This window comes from Sorex araneus, chromosome 10 (assembly GCF_027595985.1).
Source record: "Sorex araneus isolate mSorAra2 chromosome 10, mSorAra2.pri, whole genome shotgun sequence".
Taxonomy (NCBI): Eukaryota; Metazoa; Chordata; class Mammalia; order Eulipotyphla; family Soricidae; genus Sorex; species Sorex araneus.
In genome coordinates this window covers 45,355,575-45,375,041 of record NC_073311.1, presented here as the reverse complement: position 1 = coordinate 45,375,041, position 19,467 = coordinate 45,355,575, and the positions used below count along the sequence as shown (strand labels likewise).

Genomic DNA, 19,467 nt, shown 5'->3' with positions numbered 1-19,467 from the left:
GATCTTATGGGGAAAAAATTTAGGCATCAGGCAGTTGTCATCTTTCTATATACTATAGTCTGGAGACAGACAAGACACTGAGTATTTGGGTTTTTTATTTTTATACACATGACAAGATTTTACACCAAGAATAGTTCGTTAAATAGTACAAATTTACATTCATGAGGAATGTTAAAAAAAATTCAACTAAAAAACCCACTTCTTCCTGTGACCCACAATCCCAATGTTTTACAGTGCAGGGGAGAAGGGGTTGGGGGAAGCATCCAAAACAAGTCTCTCCCAAAAAAAATGACTGAAATTTCACATTCCCTCTCCACACGAGCTCCAGATGGCGACGATGTAATTTACAATTCATCTTTTTCCTCTGTAGATTTCTGTAAACAAAAATAAGGTATTTAGATGATGCATTTTTTAACCCATGCAATGTGCTAGTGTCAAATTACAATTATTTAAAATCAAATCTACATGACATTGGTACATGTCATGTTACCCATTTGAACTTATAGGTAAAAAGATCATGTATTTAGTTCATACGTGTAACATTCATGCATAAAAAGTTCACTTACATAAAGCTTATTGTTTCTGTTTTAGGGTCACACCTGGCAGTGCGCAGGTGTGTGCCCAGGGATCATGCCTGCAAGTTTCTTGGGGCTATATGAGGTAGCAGGTACTGGGCCTGGGTTGGTCGCATATGAAGTCAGTGCCCGGTCCACTGGACCCTATCTACACCATGTACTCTATCTCCAGCCCCTATAGAAAATCTAGTTAAAAAAAAAAAATTGAAATGGGCAAGGTTAGCTATTTCTATTATTTTAGCTGTAGGCTAGAACTTTACCTTGCTAACCTGCAGACTAATTTAGAACCAACCAGGTCCCTTAAGTCTGAAATGTAAAATTATCAGCGAGGCTGCAAAGGAGTAAGGCAGAAGGTCCCCAGACTTAACTTGGCTTACCCAGATAACAGAAAAAGAAAAATCACTACCATGTCCTTCACCACCACCACCCCTCAAATTCCCAAATTTACTTTTTTTTTTTCTTTTTGGGTAACACCCGGCGATGCTCAGGGGTTACTCCTGACTCTGCACTCAGGAATTACTCCTGGCAGTGCTTAGGGGACCACATGGGATACCGGGGATTGAACCCGGGTCGGCTGCATGCAAGGCAAATGCTCTCCCTGCTGTGCTATCGCTCTTGCCTTAAATTTACTTTTAAGTGAACAAAGTGGCCTCCTCTCCCAACTGCACCAGACCCCAACATCATTTCATCGCTGCGAGGCGGGAAGCGTCGCCCACTCTGAAACACTGGTACGGAAGCACTGCACGGCCGTCCCAAATACCCCCGAAAGAACATCCAAGTATACACTTAAACCCCAGGCCACGGAACTGGCGTGCCCCGCTGACTGCACGCGGTGCTCTGGGGCTCTGCCCCTCTCCCAGCCCTCAGACGCCCCCGGCCCTTACCACTGTGTCCTGTTCCTCCTCATCTGTGCCCTCGTCCATGTCTTCTTCCTCATCCTGCTCCGTGTCCTCTGTGGCGTCATCCGGCTCTTCTTCTGGCTCTTCTTCCACCTAAGAGCAGCATTTATGAGCACTTCGCGCCCCCCCATCCCCCGTGGCCGCCAGGGGTTCCCTGGGGCTCATGCCCTCAGTTGGAACTGCTGCTTTAGGGAGACGCTTCAACCCTGTCACACCTGCAGGGCGCCACCTGTCTCGCACCCGAGTCTGAGATTAAATAGTGTTTTTATGATGCTCCTTATGGCTGGATAGCTTTGTTTTGGGGGCCACACCTGGCAGTGCTCAGGGATGACCTATGGTCTGGGCAGGGAACTGGGGGTCACCCAGCAAGTGCCGTAGTGGCCTATGCCTACTGCCCAGTGGTCAAGGTGCACTGCTCCAGCGGCGACAGCTGACAGACCAGAGGCGGGTCCCCCGGGAGGGATTCTGAATTTCCAGCAGCACGCGTGGGAGAGAGGCCCCGCGGAAAGCAGGGCACACACCTTGGCGTTGGGGTCGATGTTCAGGCTGAGGCGGAGCATCCTTTCGATTCTGTCTCCGTACGCCTTCGTGTCGGGGAGGAGGTAGCCCGAGCGCAGCGTGGCGGTTTCGAACAGGACCACGGCAAGGTCCGAGACGGTTTCATCGTCTTCATTTTCCTGAAAGGAGAAGCCACGAGTGACTCCCCGGGAAGACTCGGGCCGAGCGTGCGACAGGGCGAGAGGGCGAGGGGGCGCGGGAACTCACCTTGACTCGCCGCAGCATGTCCTTGATCAGCGGGTGCCTGGGGTTGATCTCAAATGTTTTCTTCTGGCTGGCGTAGTAGCTGTTGGGGGACACAGATGGCTGCCATCGGCACAGGAAACGGCGGCACCGTTTTCCGCCGTGTTTCACGATTGCAGTGAAACCAGCTCCCAAGTCAGGGCACAATGGCCCGTGGCACCAGCCGGGCTCAGTGTCTCACCACCCTCGGCCTCTCACGGCTGCTGGCGGGGGTCTCTGGACGCGGCTCAGGGGAATGCTAGTGCACGCTCACACTGCCGCCCCGCCCCGCTCTGGGGCCCCTATACGCAGCAGCTCTGCCTCCCCGAGTCGGTGTGGCCGTGTCTTCCCCCAGAAACACCTGTGCCTGTGCCGCTGTCACAAATATGTTTAAAAAGCAAAAGCAAACACCCTGCCCCCGACAGTCGCTTCTTGTCTCTGCGCTCAGTTCTCCGCAGCCTGAAGGCACCTGAAGGGTGCCCGGGCTGTGCCCGCCCCTCTCCGCCGTCTCATTCCCTGACCAAGTGGGACGTACGCAAGACGGCCTTGATCCTCCGCTCACGTGGATGTATGTCCCTTACGGTGAACTGGGCACCGTGACGACAAGCTACTGCTTGTGAGAATCTCTTTCTGGATTGGGTTCTGTGCTCAGGAGTCGCCCCTGGTGGGTTTGGGAAGGACCGTACGTGGTGCCAGGGACTGAGCTGCGTCGGCCACATGTCAGGAAGGCACCTATCTGCTCTCTCTCCAGCCCAGCTTGGGAGAGTCCCTAAGCTGTGTCTTGAGGAAAATAAGTAACGAGGGTGTCATAGAAACTTGAGGTATTTCAAACAAGGAGAATAAAAACAGTGAAGTCAATTCCCAGGCCACTGCCGCGACACTGAAACAAACTTCAAATATGCGTTTCTTAAAAAGAGAGAAGGGGGGGAGGGGGATCTCCAGTACTTGGTCCTCAAGTTCAAACACTTGGTCACTTGTTGGTCCTTTATAGTGTAGGATATACCTACAATCGGGGATGCCTGCAATTTAATGAGCCAAGTGGGAAGGAGTCTGTGATGCTCTTCAAAGGGTCTCCATTCACTAGAGAAATGCAACAGTCACTGCACTCATCTGTAGCTACTACCTAAAACTGTCACATCCCAGGCTAAGCGTGTCACCTAAAGCAAAAGGGAAGACACTGTGTGCGAGAGATCAGGCAGGGCCTTCTCTTCACCTGCGGTTGCCTCGCTAAGCGCTGTGAGGGCCGTGGAGGTCAGAGCAGCTGGCATTACCCGTCCAGGGCAGGTGGCCCAAGTGCTCCCCCCCTCGCTGGGGGCCCCGGCTACTTACTTAGTGGAGATGTCCTTCCCCGTCTGGTAGGCCTGCGCCTTCATGATTCTTTCCATGTTGCCTGACCAGCCGTACTGGCTGGCCACCAGTGCACACGGCGACTCCGTCAGGCGCTGCGACACCACGGCCTTCTCAATCTGGGGAAGAGAGACGGCGTTAGAGCCAGAGACAGCCCCGGCTGTGTGCACCCCAGCCAGGCCACACGAAAGGCCAACCCCCCCACCCCCGCCCCCTAGACTACAGGGCCAGGCCCTGTACAAGCATTTTAAGCTCCTTAACCCTTGATTAACCACATTGAAGGTTTTCTGTACAATGTCTAAGGTTACCAAAAAAATACTATTTGTAAAGTCTAATTTGTTGATTAAAAGTGGAAGAGCAGGCGGTCCGATACCTTGTCCTTGAGGGCTTTATCTTTCATCCAGTTCAGCAGGGGCTCAAACTCCTTCTCAACTGCTTCACGGCTCTCCTTGGTCTTCTCACTCTCGTCAAACTTCACTCCTTCCTTGGCAACGTTCTGGAACCTCTTCCCGTCAAACTCGGGAAGGGCCTGAATGCAGTACTCGTCCACAGGTTCTGTGAGATAAATCACTTCATAGCCCTTTTTCAGAAGCCGCTCAACAAACGGAGAGGACTCAGCCTACAAGACAAAGGGAAACCGTGTTCCTCGTCTGACCCGGATGGACTATTTTGCCCACTTGCCGTGATGGCCACCGTGCCGTCTCTGTTTGAGAGTCAGCTGGAAGGACCAGCTGCAACCCAGAAGGCCCCGCCAGCTGGCCTTCACCTCACCTCTTTTCGGCTGGAGCCGGCCATGAAGTAGATCTTGTCCTGTTTCTCCTTCATCCTTTCCACATACTGGTCCAGGCTGGTGATGTCGCTGGCGTGATGCGAGGACTGGAAGCGGAGCAGCTTCGCGAGCCGAGTTCTGTTCGAGTGGTCCTCAATCACGCCCAGCTTGATGTTGGTGCCAAATTCCTTCCAGAACGTATCGTTGTATTTCTCATCAGCAATCTTCTTGATCATGTCCAGAGTTTTCCGGACAAGCTTCTTTCTAATCACCTAAGAGGGGGGGAAAAAATAATTGAACTTGTCAGGGATCTTAATCTCAGAAAATCGAGGCCCTTCAACAATTAAGACAATGCAGGTGTGTTGTGAAAGATAAACCATCGGGGGAGAGATGGTGAGACTGATTTATTACTCATTCCAAACTGAGACCAGACTGTGGCCATATATGGGGCTGGCCCAATGTGAACCTTTCCAAGTTTTCTATACGTGGAAAATCTTTGCGGGACTGTGGCTCCCTGCACATGTGAGACCCTGGGCTCGGCTCTCGAGAACAAGTTCTATCACAAAACCGGGCGGAAACAGCCAGATCCTTCGCATTTGGCAACCCAGTGAAGTTAGTTCTTCCTCTGAGGATCCAGGGTCCAGTCTCTCAAGTCTGGTGAGCAACAAGCTACGGTCCAGTCTCAAAGCCTGGGGACTCCCCTCACGCCTGCTGTCTGTCCTCTGCAGACCAGAGGGCCGTGCCAGTGCTGTTCCGGAACCCTCACCTTGAGCAGTTTATGTTGCTGAAGTGTCTCACGGGAAACGTTCAAGGGGAGATCATCAGAGTCCACCTTCGGACAGCAAGAGAAAGCTTGGTGAGCAACAAGAATACTAGGGAAAAGCCAGCCAGCCAAAGCTGATCTCTCTCTCTCTCTCTCACACACACACACACACACACACACAATCACAATCTGCAGATACTCACGACGCCCTTGACGAAGTTGAGGTACTTGGGCATCATATCGTGGAAGTCATCTGTGATGAAGACTCGGCGCACGTAGAGCTACAAAGAGACCCAAGCAAGTCACTTCCTGGGAATCGGGCTCGCACATTAAACTCAACTTCTGTTGCTGAAAAACCCACCTTAATGAAATCACTCTTCTTGGATCCATACTCATCAAACAGACCACGGGGAGCAGACGTGGGGACGAATAAAATGGACTTGAAGGTGACTTCCCCTTCAGCGGTGAAGTGGATATACGCCATCGGGTCGTCACTTTCCTGTGGGGAGGTCGTTATTTCAGTCACTCGGGAGGCACAGAAAGAAGGCAGTGCAAAGGCCGGGCCACTCGGCATCTTACCAACAAAAGATTCCCTTACAGAAAAAAGGGCAGGGGGTGGGAACTTGGGAACTGGAGACTGGAGGGGCCAGACAAGAAAGGACTAAGACTACAATTCTGACGGGCAGGCCAGGTCTCCTGAGCTTAGGGAAGCACTCCCTCCACCCTGCTTAGCTGACTAGCACAATTTCTACGTACAATGGACAACTATGAAACGGGATTGGGAATAGAATTCCTTCATGCAAGTAGGACAGAGGAGCGGCCCTGGTGAGGTACTTTTATCAGCAACCCTTCTGGCTGTGAAATAACTATGTGAAGACACGGACCAAAAACAAAGGTGATGTGTTGGGTTCAGTTGTGTTTTGTTTGTTGTTTTAAAGAATGGCTGAATATTAACACAGGAAAACAAAGGTTGACAAATCAACAGATGGAATAGAAAGTTAAGAACGTAAGTTTTACGGAGCCGTGCTAGAGCTGCTATTCTCTTCTGGAGGAAAAGCTATTTGGGAGGGCTGGAGCGACAGGCAGGTGGGAGAGCACACAGCCAACCCGGGCCTGACCGCCAGCACTACCCCTGCCAGGAACAAACCTTGAGCCACATCCAGGAGGAAGGCCTGAACACACAGCCACAGACAACAAATGCTATTTGGGGAAACATTAATTTGAAACAAAATTCTTCAATAATCAATGCTGGTTTAAATTCTCACAAGAAAAGTCAGCAGAAGATTAACAGGGCAGGACACACAGGCTGAATGTCTGGTGGTGTTAGGAACAGACACACCCAGCAGTGCTCAGAGCTCACTCCTGGCTCGGGGCAAGGCAAATGCCCTACCCACTGTGCTATCCCTCTAGCCCCCCAAGTCATGAAATATTTAAAAACATACACTTCTGATAATCTGATGACTATCTTTTTTTTTTTTTTTTTTTGCTTTTTGGGTCACTCCTGGCTCTGCACTCAGGAATCACCCCTGGCGGTACTCAGGGGACCATATGGGATGCTGGGAATCGAACCCGGGTCCCGGTCGGCCGCATGCAAGGCAAACGCCCTACCCGCTGTGCTATCACTCCAGCCCCTGGTGACTATCTTTTTAGGGTAAATTAGTATCATTTTTTTGTAGTGGCAGGGATGGATTGTAGGAAGGCACACCTGCAAGGCCAGTACTCGACCACCAAGCTACAGAGAGTTAATTTGTGATGCTTTAAAGTCACACTCAATGGCACTCAGGGCTTCCTTCTGGCTGTGTTCAGGAATCACTCCTGGAGGCTGCTTGGGGATTAAACCAAGAGTGAATTTTTTAAATGGGACAATATACACACAAAGGATTAGAAAGGAAATCAACAGTGTTTGTTTGGAGTTCTAAAATTATACACATTTAAACATGCAGCAGTGTTGTCACTCTCACATTATTCTGAAACCTTCACTTACCTTTGAAAATGATTTGTAGAAAGCTTTGTACTCGTCTTCTTCTACTTCTTTTGATGGTCTCTGCCATATTGGTTTGATGTCATTCATCAGTTCCCAATCCCAGACAGTCTTTTCCACCTGAAATCACAGAATCTCATTAAGTCTCTCCCAGCATCCCTACAGTCACAGCATGCACCTGTTACCCAGCAGCTTTGGGGAAGATACTGCTAATCCTCAGTGCTGCCAAAGGACCAATTGAAAGCTTAAAAAGTCCTTTCCTTAATGTTTAAAATCATTATTCAATCATTCAGATAATTATTGAATTAAGATAACCTATAATCCTTGACTTCCTTAAAAAGTTATTTAATATCAAAAAGTGTAGCTGATCACTAAGCTTTCCCCATTGTTTTTAAATGATTTAAACTGAAATAACTTATGTTGCACTGGTAGAGGATGTGGGCACTGAAACCAAATCATGAATAACTTTGCAGTTCAGTGACTTCACAGTGACTACATACGGAAGATAGATACATAGGTTCTTATTTAATTATTCTGCACTCTCCCACGGGTTTAATTAAATTATTCTGCACTCTCCTACTTCACTACTACGCCTGAAATACTCCACCCAGCTGGGGGACGACCTTAACGTACCTTTTTCGTTTTGGGCTTCTTTTCTTCCTCCTCCTCTTCCACTGCTGCCTCATCGTCAGATTCTTCCTTTTCTTTTGCTGCCTCCTCTTCATCCATGGGCTCCTCAACGGTCTCGGTCTGTTGAGGAAGGAAGAATTAAGCTCAAGCTCGTGTGTTTAGCAATTCTGATTTCCTCTATAGACAGTGAAACAAATACTGCAGCTCAAAAGTGTCTTTGGGGTAAGAACCCATGAGTAGCTTCTGTAGAAAAGCCACGTACTTAACCTTCATCTTAAGAGTGTTATGGAAATGTTTGCCAACGTAATACATAACAGTTTTACTAACACAGATTTACCTTACTGCTCCAGACGTAAATCGGAAAGTTTATGAACTGTGAATATTTTTTGACGAGATTTTTAATTGTATCCAATTCAAGGTAATCAGAGGCTTCTTCTTTTAAAACAAGTCTGCAAGGAAAGGAAATGGAAATGTTTAAAAAGGAACCATCATGAGCATTTGAATTATAAATTGATTTGATTATAAGTCAGTCAGCAGCTCTACATCATCCAGCCAGACTTAAGAACCCTCATCGCCAGTAAGGGCTGTAGAACTAAACAGATACCAAATATGGGGAACAGCGAAGGGAGCTTCCTTCTCATTCCCCCAAGAGGATAATACCTGTAATTTCTAGGAGAAATGCAAGTGCGTCCCTTTTCTTCACTTGAACGCACTGAAACGTTCTAGCAGTGCCTCTCCAGTGGGTGATAGAACTCCCACCCTGGGAAGGTGGGGGATTGGAAGACAGTGAATATATCTAGGGGGGCAGGAGTAGCCTTGGATGCAAGGGGACACGCTGCTGAGTCAGTTTTTTTTCTGTAGGGGGCGCAGTGGCCAAGTAACTTTGGGGAACTCCTAGTACTAGAGACGCGGTAGGACACAGATGCTTTCAGTTACTCTAGACAATATCAGACAACAGCTAGAGACAGCGCCCCTGAATTACTGTTTGCTCATATCTGTACTACCCAAACCAGCAGGTGCCAATCAGGAGCACTGATTTAAATTCAGAGTCAGTCCTTCAGCTGCAGGGACTCAACCCATCACGTGGGACTAGTGGCGCCATGCGGGAACGTGGATGCAGACACAGAATGTGTCCACCCAAGAAAGGTCCACTGCTGACTCTGATACCTTAGTGTTGCTGCTCCTCCCTCCCCCGCCAAAACAATCAACACTTCCTCGAACACAGTGGGCAGCCCCATATTGACGTGTGCGCTCCACTGGAAATGGCCCGTGTCGCAGTTAGGCGCCCCCCACCCCCCCTCCCGCTACAGAAAGTTTTAGCTGAGTAGTCATGCAAACAAGCGGTCAGTCTGGGAGGGGACCAATCTCTGGCCGGGGGCAAACACTGGAGGACCCTGTGTGGTGCCGGGATTTGAACTGGGGTCGGTCACTTGCCAGGCAAGTGCCTTACCTCCTGCCTGACCTTATCCAGCAGAGGGGTCAGCCTCGGAATTAAGTTGAGCCTGATGGTTAGCCCACTTGCGAGTATTTAAAAAGGCAATGAGATAAACAAGCGGAACCCAGAGGGAGCTGGACCAGGGGCCAGCAACCCGCGGCTCGTTAAGTGCTATGAGTGCTCGGTGAGTTACCCCGGGATGAAAACGAAGAAGCCAACTCTGGAGAAAACACGAAAATAAACTGCAAGAACCCACTGAGGGAGCAACGGCAATGAGCCCCAGCCCCGATCCTTTGGGTTTAGCAGCAGGGATGACTGGGGACTCACCAACCGAGGTGACAATCAGGGGCGCAAACGGTTGGGAAGTAGGAGAAAGCATATGGCGGACCTTGGGAGGCTCAGAGAAGTCGACGTGCAGGGTTCACTCTCCTCCCCTCCCCCCCGAAGGCCAGGAGGTCGGGAAAGGGTGGCTGTCTGCCTCTAGTCTGAGGTGAAGTCAGATGAAAGAGGGGCTGAGGCGGGAACCAATGGGCTGAGTGCCTTGCCGAGTCCAATCCCAGATACCACCCAATGGGTACTGATCCCCCCCACCGCCCCCCCCAAGAGATGAGGGAGCACAGCAAGCGTGGAGATAAGCCTCAGGGGAAAAGGTGGGATATCCTTTCACTGAGAAGGAAGAACAGGGGAATTATTTCAGCCTTGCCCAGCAGGTAACAGCACTCAGAAGAGGGCTGAGGAAAAGTGGGGTGGAACACTTTTTCAAGGCAAATTTGGGGTGTGGGGGTGGGCGGAGACGGTAAAGAGGTCCTGAGGCAGCAACCCCAGCTCCCTCTGCTGCACTTGACACAGTGCTCTGGGAGCTCCGGGAATAAGCCCCGAGCACCGGCAGGTGGGGGCCCTACGCTACGCCCACCCCACAGAAGGGACAATTTCCTGCTCCCGAAGCAAAGCAGAAGCTGCTGGAGGTTCCTTACTGCCCTGCTCCCTGGGACCGGGAGACGGTCTCCACAGGGGCTGGGAACAGGCAGCCAGCAGCAAGGGAGACCTTTCAAGGTGGGAGCTCACCTGCCCCCTGCACCCCGAGACACTGGCGCCTCTCGGGAGTTATTTTCCATGTCTCCTGAGATGCTATTTCCCTGCCCGCTGGGCCCTGGAGTGTGACCGCCTCATTAGGAGGCGGGGCGGGGGATAAGTCACCTCATGAGGCCAGGCTGTCAGAACAAAGGAAGGGAGCCGGTGAAGGCACACGGCCTTCATCACAGGAGCACCTGTGAGGGTCGGGCAAGAAGCGGCCCACGTGAATAAAGAAGACCAGCCACAACGCTTTGGTCATTAAGATTTCTTAATGTTAGGACTCTAGCAATAATAGCACAAGTGGGTCGGGTGCTTGCCTTGCACGCAACTGATCCAGGTTCGATTCCCAGCACCCCCTATGGTGTCTCAAGCACCCCCACAAGTAATTGTTGAGTGCAGAGCCAGGAGCAACCCCTGAGCATCATTGAGTGTGACCCCGAAACAAAAACAAAATATCTTAATGTGGAGAAAATGTCAACTGGAACCAGCCAGTTGACTAAGCAATGTCAGTTCACTTCCGAAATGGTCGCTCCTTACTGCCAAGATAGTCGGAAAGGAAAAAGGGGTGCTGGTGGTGTTGGGGCGCAAAGGCAAAAAAGTCTGGTCTATGCCCCCACAGTACTGTTTGCGTGACAAGCACAGGCTAGTCTAGCCCAACCGCAGTCACCGGCCCCTGAAGAACTACCCGCTGAGGAGACCCTGGCGCCAAAGAACCGAACCCAGACCCAGGGGCTCCAGGCCTGCCCGGCACTGTCACAGACCCCAGTGCACTGTGGCTGCCGCCCCCCACTGCCGTCTCAGAAAGCCCGCCCCAGAGCCTAGCAGACGCTCTCCCTCCGGCCACCTGTCAGGGCCCGGCCTGGCTAGGGGACACTCACGTAATTGTCGTTCCCCGTCCCAGGGTGTTCCCTCTTGGGTCGGCGATGACGGAGAATTCGTTGGAGTCAGACTCCCAGATGTGCTGGGTGTCGTTGTTGTGTTTCGACGTGACGATGACCTTATCGGCCACGAGGAAGGCGGAGTAGAAACCCACGCCAAACTGGCCGATGAGCTCCGAAGTGGACTGGCTATCTTCCTGTGCTTCGGTCATTTTGTTCAGGAACTCGCTTGTCCCAGACTTGGCGATGGTGCCGAGGTTTTTAACCAGCTCTTCCCTGGTCATTCCGACGCCAGTGTCCGTGACATGGAGCAGGTTCTTCTCTTTGTCACACTGAGAGACACACAAGAGAATCCAACTTGCTTAATCCTCAGGACACAGCCAGCGCCACGCTACATATACTAAAAATCTACCAGATCTGGGCCACATCGATTCTCTTTTTGTTTTTATTTTTTGGGCCACACTAGTGGTGCCTGGGGCTTACTCTTGGCTCTGTGCTCAGACATCAGTGACACCTAGCTAGGGGATATGGGAGACCAGGGGTTGAACCCACATGCAAGGCAGGCACTCTACCCACTGTATTACGTGGCCCCAGGACCACATCAACTCTAAAACAAATAAAACACAGATCTTTCCTCGCTATTGTAATAATGGCCCTTTCAGAAAGCCCGTTTCTTTTCTTTCCTTTTTGGATTTTGGGTCATACCTGGTAGTGCTCAGGGGACCATGTGATATCAGGCATCTAACTTGGGCCCACTGAGCCATCTCTCCAGCCCCCCAAAATACACATCTTTAAGTACTAATATTTTTACAGGGAAGAGTCCAGAGTTTTTGCAGAACACAGCGATCCAAAGAGGGCAGAGATAGGGTCAGTCTAAATACCAAAGGGCAGACACAGATCGATAGAAAACAAGTTATTTAAAAAAAAAAATCAAAATTGGGCCCGGGAGCTAATACAGGTGGCAAGGACATTGCATATAGCCAACTCCAGTTCGATCCCTGGCACAGGTGGTCACCAGAGCACTGCGAGGAGTGAACCCTGAGCCTCACTGGAAATAGCCCAACCCCACCGCCCCCCCATTCAGAAGAGGAAGTTTGTGTTTTGCTGATTTCTTAGAGAAGTCAAAGCTTGCATTTGGAACTACAGTGATCAATGTCCTTCACTAACTATTCCTGGCTTGGCCTCCCAAAACATGGTCCGAAAGCCCATCTCTCCACTGGTGGTTGGGCAGGGCCACATGACCAGTGGCAGCCAATGAGGGGCAGGGAAAGCCCGAGCGTGGTTCCGGACTGGAGCCTTTATCTGAGGAGAGCGAGACCCTCCTCCCAGCTCTCCTGGCACCATGGCAACCAGCTCTGCTCCAGATGGAGGCTGCTCCATCAGTCTAAGTCCTGAACTGAGCAGAAAGAAAAGCAAAGGCCCTGGGCAGCTGGGAAGACCAGGGAGGTGGCAAACTTTTCCTAAGAAGGGGCGAGAAATTAAATTCCAGGTTTGTGGGCCACGTGTGGTATCACTCAATCGCAGCATAAGATCAGTTATGGATAACACACAGCCTAGAGAACAGGCAGCAGACTCGGGGGTTACCTGTCCCTCCAATAATCCTGGCCGTCTGAGGCCAGAGTGGGAGCAGGAGTTAAGGCGCTTGCCTTGCACGCCACTGCTCTGGCCGTCCCTGCTTCATCCACAGCAGGACTGCGGTAGAGTCCCCTGAGTACTGCCAGGGTCACTCCAATCAAAACCCCCTACCCAGTCTTTACTGCTAGAACTTCGCTGTCTCTTTCCCTTTTATTTTTAAAATTGTTTTACACTCACCTTGATCTTGACTGTTAGTTCCTCGTTTCCAGAAAGAGCATTTTCATCAGTCAGTGATATTAACCTGATTTTATCCAAAGCATCAGAAGCATTTGAAATCAGTTCTCTCAAGAAAATCTAAATGGAAACCAGATTTAACCAATATTTAGATTAGGCGCAATATGCATCAGAGCAAAATTAAAGCCAAGCTCATTTGTTTCCCCACTGCACTTTGGAAAAGAATCCATTAGGACGTAGAGGAAGCTTTACTTCATTTTGGAAAAACAAAAATAGCTCTTCACACAGAGCACTGGCAACTCTAAGAGCCACCTCAGCTGGAACAAGCAGTCACACTGACAGTCTCCTCAGACTGGTGATCCGGATATACACAATACATGAGGCTTCATTTCTATAACAGCTTCTGAGACTCACAACCATTCAGACCACAAAGATACTTGAAGATTAAAAAAAAAAAAATTCAAAAAGAAGGGGGCCTAATAGTTATTCCTCTCTCCCCCTTCTTAATCTAGGAGCAATTTTTATACATTTGTGGTGCTGGGAATTGCGCCCACATGAGGGGTATTTTAAACTTCATTAACTACTTTCTGGTAATTACTATGTAAAGAAACAAGTTTGCTACTGTATAGAGACAAAAATCTGAATCACGTTCTGCTTACCTCTTTATTTTTGTACAGAGAATTGATGATAAGTTTCATCATTCTGTTAACCTCAGCCTGGAAGGCAAACTTCTCTGATTTCTCTCTGAGTTCTCTGATTTGGGATGCATTTAGTCCATCCAACTGAATAGCTTCTTCCTCTCTATGGAAATTGGATTTAAAAAAAATTGCATTACTTAGTTTCCTTAAAAAACAAGTTCTATAACGAAAGTGCAGGAGTTCTCCCAAGACTATCTGAAAGGAGCTAGGGGTAAATGGAAGCCTTTATAAAATAGTGCTATTTTACAGCCTCATTATTACCTTCCCACAGTAGTTAGTGTAACACTGAGTTGGAAATTCTTAAAGAAAAGTAACTTTTCTGTACAAAAATAAATAGAAAGGTCATACTCATTTTTTTTTTGTTCTCTCACACATGGGATACTTAAAACTGTCCCCAAAAAATCCTAATTATATAGAAAAAAAACCAATAGTCTAAGTGCACACAAGGAAGAAAACTGAAGTCTCTTCTAAAGTCTTAGAAGGTTAGTATAAGTATTCTGCAATATAATTGCCAAAGTAGTTTTCAAAAGAAATTCATTACATTTTGACCACTCATTCCTAAGGGCAAGTTTGGAGAAACCTTTGTACGCACCCACTTTCTACCCGACAGGACCGAACCACATTTTCTTTAGGCACTTAAAGTGGGGGGTGCTCCCCTTCCAAGACCTCAGAGAAAAAGATACAGGGGATCCGAGGGAAAAGATACAAAGAGACGAGGGAGTGCTACAGTAATTCCCTCCGGGCTTGCCTGGAAGGTTACAAAAAGCACACAAACCTCTGCACTACTTCATCGTCTGTCCGAGAGCCTTCTCTGCTTTTACCCAGGTCCTCTTCCACCGTACCGTCCACATCCAACTCATCGTCAGCTCTGACCGACCCTGAAGGAAACCCAACACGGGATGAAAATCTCAAACATGACCGTTCTTACTTCCAATCGCCGAAGGAAAAAGATCGCACGGGGCAAGGGCACGGGTTGCAAACACTCAGGTGGTGGGTAACGGTGGCGGAGAAAAACCTCCCGTGCAAACACCCCCCCCCCAAGTTGGCGTGTTGAAGTGCCAACACCGAGGTCCCCGGCAGACTCTGCATGCTTGCAGAAAGTGGCCCCGTTCACCGAGCCTGGACTCCAGGTAGATTCGCTCCCAGGTCCCTCCTGCGTCCACACGTGTTGCGCGCAGGGCGAGGCCAGGCCTCGGAACTGACCCAGCCAAACACTTAGGCCTGCACCATCCCTCCCACCGCCCCCCGGGGGCTGCCTACAAGTGGGATCGGCGCAAACTCCGGCCAGGGGGGAACGCAGAGGGGGAAGAAGCGATGGGAAGGGAAGGGGTGGGAAGCAGCTTTCGCGGCTCGAGCAATAGTGAATTCAAACGCGCTGACACCGCCTTTCCGTTAGGCTCGGGGCCCCGGGCTCCCAAGCAGCACGGGAGAAAGGAAACCCGCGTGGGCGAGGCGTCCCAACCCCCGGGACCCCGGCGTCGGACAGGGATCCTCGGGGGAGGGGCCTCCGCCGGGAGGCCCCACCCCGGGCACCGTGCGAGGGATTTAAAGGGCTTTTCTCTTCCTCTGCCGAAGAGGAAGAGGGTCAAACGAAACAAAAACCCCAGCGCTTCTTTCGAGGAAAGGCATGGAGCCCTCTCGCCGCCCCCCTCCTTGGCCAAAGTGCAGAGCCTGTTATCTACCGCCCCCACCCCCCACCCTGGCCCAACGCCCCCCAGAACCTTCGAGAAGAGGCCGGGCTCGAGGAGGAGGGGGGGCTGTCCGCTCCTCCAGGATCACTCACCGAAGGTCAGCAGGACGCAGCAGAGGCCCAGCACCCAGAGGGCCCTCATGGCGCGCGGCCGGAGAGTCGCAGGTCCCTTTTGGACGTAGGAGCCGCCTCCGCCCCCGACTCCCGGGCTCGGATCCTCACACCTCAAGCCGCGCGGTCCGCCCACTACCCCCCAAGCGGGTCCGGTCGCTTTTCACCCCCACTTCTCGCGGGCGGGGGACGGGAAACACGAACCCACCAATCGGGCCGCACCACGCACACTCTGCACCCAATGAGAACGCGTGGGGGGGACCGCAGCTCGCCAATCAGAGCAGTCCATGTGCGGTGTCCGATGCCCGAAGCGTGGCTCCTCAGGATTGGTCAGTCGTTCTCCCCTTTCCTCCAATCACCCTGCTCCGCGGGCCCCTCTTCTGAGGAACCGCCTCTCGGCCCGGGAGGCTTTGGCTGCCATGCGAAACCGTCCAATGAACGGCAGCACAGAGCACGTCCCTCCCTCGGAAGAGGTCACGCCGGAACCACTTCCGGATCATCAAGCGCGTTTATTCCGTGACCAGGGGAAACGGTAGCCATAGCAACGCGTTTTTTTTTAATTATCATTATTATTTTTTTAGTGCTTGGACTCATCCGGGGGAATAATGATCCTGTCGTGACTTTTAGGAAACATCTTCTCGCCTGGCCCTGCTGCTCGGGAAAGGGAAACACCTGAGGTTGGAGAGTCCCCCGAGCGCGTGGAAGAAAGGGTTTGGTGCGGAACTACAATTCCCGTCATGCAGCGTGCTAGAGTCCGCAGTGTATTGGATGCTGGGAACCGTAGTCTTTCGCCTCTGGATCAGTGGCGTAGTTTGGCCGGGTGATTCCGCGAGGCCTCTGCGCGTGGTACATCTCGTACGATTGCGACAGAGATCTCTGCGGGCCCCGGGGCTCGCCAGTGTACACCGCCGCCCACAGCTGGCTTAGAGACCCGCCAGGCCTTGGCCAACACCCCGGTGGTTTCTGGGGTTCGACCTCTCGGACCAGAACCACCCCTCCCCCAGCCCCCATCTCCTCCTCTTTTCCAAATTTGGCTCAGCCTGAAATTCCGATCTCAGCCTGAACCCTCCCTCTCCATACGTTACCTGTCTGGAATCTCCAGGCCCCCGGCATTCGATTTACCGAGGGCAGTGGGGCCTTTCCCTTCCTCGGGGGCTTTGTGAGCAATTTAGATGCCCTCGACTTAGAAAGTTCAAAGGCAGTTGTCCAGTGGGCCCAGAGCCTCAGCTGTAAGTCCGGTGGCACATAGAAAAGGAAGCCCCAAGTCAGTCCCACCTTTTCGTTTCAGGGGTGTAGGAGCACATATCTGCAGATCTTTGAAAGCAGACCCCCCCCCCACCCCACCCCCACTCTGGGCTGCAACCCAGAGAGCAGCTTTGTAGCTGCTTAGAAAGATCAGGCCGGATTCAGAAAGACCCACACCTGGTGTCTTTCTTGGGCCCGCGCTTCCTCTCTCTGACTAGCGCCTTTGGACACAGTTTCGTGAGTCGTTGGTGTTTATGTATTCCCCCAACCTGGGATTACAACCCTTTCCCAGCGAAACGACCCCCTTGTTTCTTCATCCAGGAAAATTGAACTTGGAATTTGTTTTCATATCATCGTACTAATTCTTGAAGACAAGCTTTTCAGTATCGGAAATTTTTTTTTTTTATAACTTCCCCTGTTCGGTCAACCGATCTCAGTTCTGTGGTTGTGCTTTATTTACATCTACCCAAATTACCTACTTTTGTTAGTAAGCAAACACCAGCTTTACGAAGCTTTTTCTTTTTCTTTGTTATGCTCTGTGCTTGTGTGTGTGTGTTTTGAGGATGTCTTTTGCTTAGCTGGGGATTTGTTTTTAGGGGGGAAAAAATGAGTTCTTTCTCTTTTGCGACAGTTCACATTTCAATTTTTGTCACCTTTCTAGGTCAGACCAAGCAAGCCACCGGTGCTGAAACTACAGCGTCCATCTTAACTGGTCAGTGGTGGGTAGTCGGCTGCACCTGGAGGGAACTGAAAATAAGCCATGCCTTCCAAAATAGGACCATTGCCCATAGGTGAACATTTCTGCAGATGACGGTGGTGACTTATGAAGCGGACTGACCCACAACCGCCAGTACTCTGGCAGAAGATGGCTGATCTTCATCTAGGTTATTCTAGGCCACTGGTTTAACTGTAGTATTATTCCTTCATTTTGTTGTTGTTTTGTTTAGGGGCTACACCTGGCAGTGTTCAGGGCATACTTCCGGCTCTGTGCTCAGGAATCGTTCCTGATGGGCTCTGGGACTATATGGAGTGCCAGGGATTGAACCTGGGTCAGTGTGTGCAAGGCAAGCCCCCTACCTGCTGTACTAGCTTTCTCAGTGCCCCCTGCCTTTTTTTGGTTTCTCCATGAACTGTAGAGTGAAAACATTTGGTTTTTGTCCTTCTCTCGCTTGCTTAGTATGGTGCCCTCCAGTTCTGTCCAGTTTACAGCGGTTTCATCTTTTCTTATGGCTGAATAGTATCCCTTGGTGTATCTGCACCACAGCTTGTTTTCCATTTGTCTGTTGTTGGACATTTGTGTTGTTTCCATAATCTGGCCACTGCCTCAGGCCCTGCAGTGAATATGGGTGCCGACTGCACATAGGTTGTGATCATTGATCTTTCCAGGTTAATGTTTTTGTATTTGGAGGATCGATGTCAAGAGGTGGAATCATGGGACGTATGGAAGCTCTATTCTTTTGTGAGAGACCACCACACTGTTTTCCATAAAAACTGAACCCAACAGCATTCCTACCAGGGCTTCCTTTATGCCACATCCCTGCCAGTACTGGCTGTCTCAAGTCTGTTTTGATGTAAGCCAAGATGTGAAAAATGATGTCTTATTTTGACTTGCATTTTCCTGATAAGTGCTGACGAGCTCTTTATCATATGTCTACTGACTGATGTCTCCACTCTGAAAGTGTCTCCCCATTTTTGGATTGGATTATCAGGGCTTTTTTTTTTAACCTTGCTCTAGCTCTGTCCTTTAAAGCTGGATTCGTGGCTGAGCGCCCTATCAGAAGAATGGGTAGATTCAAGCCCCAGCCTTGCAGTTTCTCTGCTGTGATCTCTGACTTTTGTGGGCTGTTTTGTTTTCTTTTGGCCACTCCCACTGGTGCTCAGAGCTTAATCTTGGCTCTCCTCTTCGGGATCGTTCCTGGTAGTGCTAGAGGGCTGGGGAATCCGACCTGGGTCAGCCCCACTCACTCTCCTATTGTTCTGGTTCCCTGCTTCCCTCTTCTGACCCATGATTGATTCTCCAGCCCCTCTGGATCTAGAGAATCAGAATTTACATTCAGGTTTATAAGTTCTTGGGCCTGAAGATATGATGCAGCTTGGGCCCTGCAGTACTGAGCACTCCAGAACTGCACCCATCTGTGCTCAGGGGACCACGCAGTGCTAGGGATCTACCTGGCCGGGGTTCACGTGAGAGAGCATAGCCCCTACTACTGCTGGTGTCTCCCAGGCTCCAATCTCCCCCTTTACTGCTCTGTGCCCACTAACACCACTGGAAACAGCTGTCTTTGTTATTGTTTTTGTTTTGTTTTTTCTTTTTTGAGTTTTGGCTTTTTCTTTTCTTTTTGGGTCACATCTGGCGATGCACAGGGGTTACTCCTGGCTCTGCACTCAGGAATTACTCCTGGTGGTGTTCAGGGGAACATATGGGATGCTGGGAATCGAACCCGGGTCGACCGCGTGCAAGGCAAATGCCCTACCTACTGTGCTATTGCTCCAGCCCCTCAGCTTTTCCTTGAGTATAGCTAATCCCACTAGATAGCACCCTATCTTTGAGTTGGCTTTGGAAGGAAAAAACAGATTGAAAAAGGAGCTGCTAGTACGGCAGCAGCTAGAGTGTGTGGTGAGCAGGTATGGTCCCTCCGTGGGGTTTCAGAGGGAATGCAGTGAGGGATGTGGAGGCAAGAAGACACTCAGCAGTGGGGGCTGGCTCCATAGTGATGCCCTGGAAGTTAACTGTTGTGATCCCTTTTTTATTCATCAAGTATCGAGGACTTGGTATGTGCCAG

At 50.6% G+C, this 19,467-nt stretch overlaps 1 protein-coding gene across 1 annotated transcript; it reads right to left on the bottom strand.

Annotated features, from left to right (window-relative positions):
• Positions 1 to 78: 78 nt before the first annotated feature.
• HSP90B1 (heat shock protein 90 beta family member 1) lies at positions 79 to 15,589 on the bottom strand. The gene is made up of 18 exons (XM_055117953.1): positions 15,422 to 15,589; positions 14,414 to 14,516; positions 13,600 to 13,741; positions 12,944 to 13,060; positions 11,132 to 11,463; positions 8,082 to 8,193; positions 7,748 to 7,864; positions 7,118 to 7,234; positions 5,495 to 5,632; positions 5,337 to 5,414; positions 5,137 to 5,202; positions 4,373 to 4,642; positions 3,975 to 4,220; positions 3,584 to 3,720; positions 2,240 to 2,318; positions 1,996 to 2,151; positions 1,460 to 1,567; positions 79 to 374 (listed from the first exon to the last, which is right to left on the bottom strand). Exons 1-18 carry the CDS (start codon positions 15,468 to 15,470, stop codon positions 345 to 347), a joined length of 2,397 nt encoding a protein of 798 aa, XP_054973928.1. The 5' UTR covers positions 15,471 to 15,589; the 3' UTR covers positions 79 to 344.
• Between the last annotated feature and the right edge of the window lie 3,878 nt (positions 15,590 to 19,467).

Bases quoted from the DNA above. Each gene is read 5' to 3' on its own strand.
- HSP90B1 (XM_055117953.1), bottom strand. From the start codon at position 15,470: ATGAGGGCCCTCTGGGTGCTGGGCCTCTGCTGCGTCCTGCTGACCTTC. The intron at 13,061-13,599 runs GTAAGCAGAACG...GTTTCCATTTAG, and splicing joins CTCTGTACAAAAATAAAGAG to ATTTTCTTGAGAGAACTGAT. The intron at 2,319-3,583 runs GTAAGTAGCCGG...GTCCCCCAACAG, and splicing joins GGGAAGGACATCTCCACTAA to CTACTACGCCAGCCAGAAGA.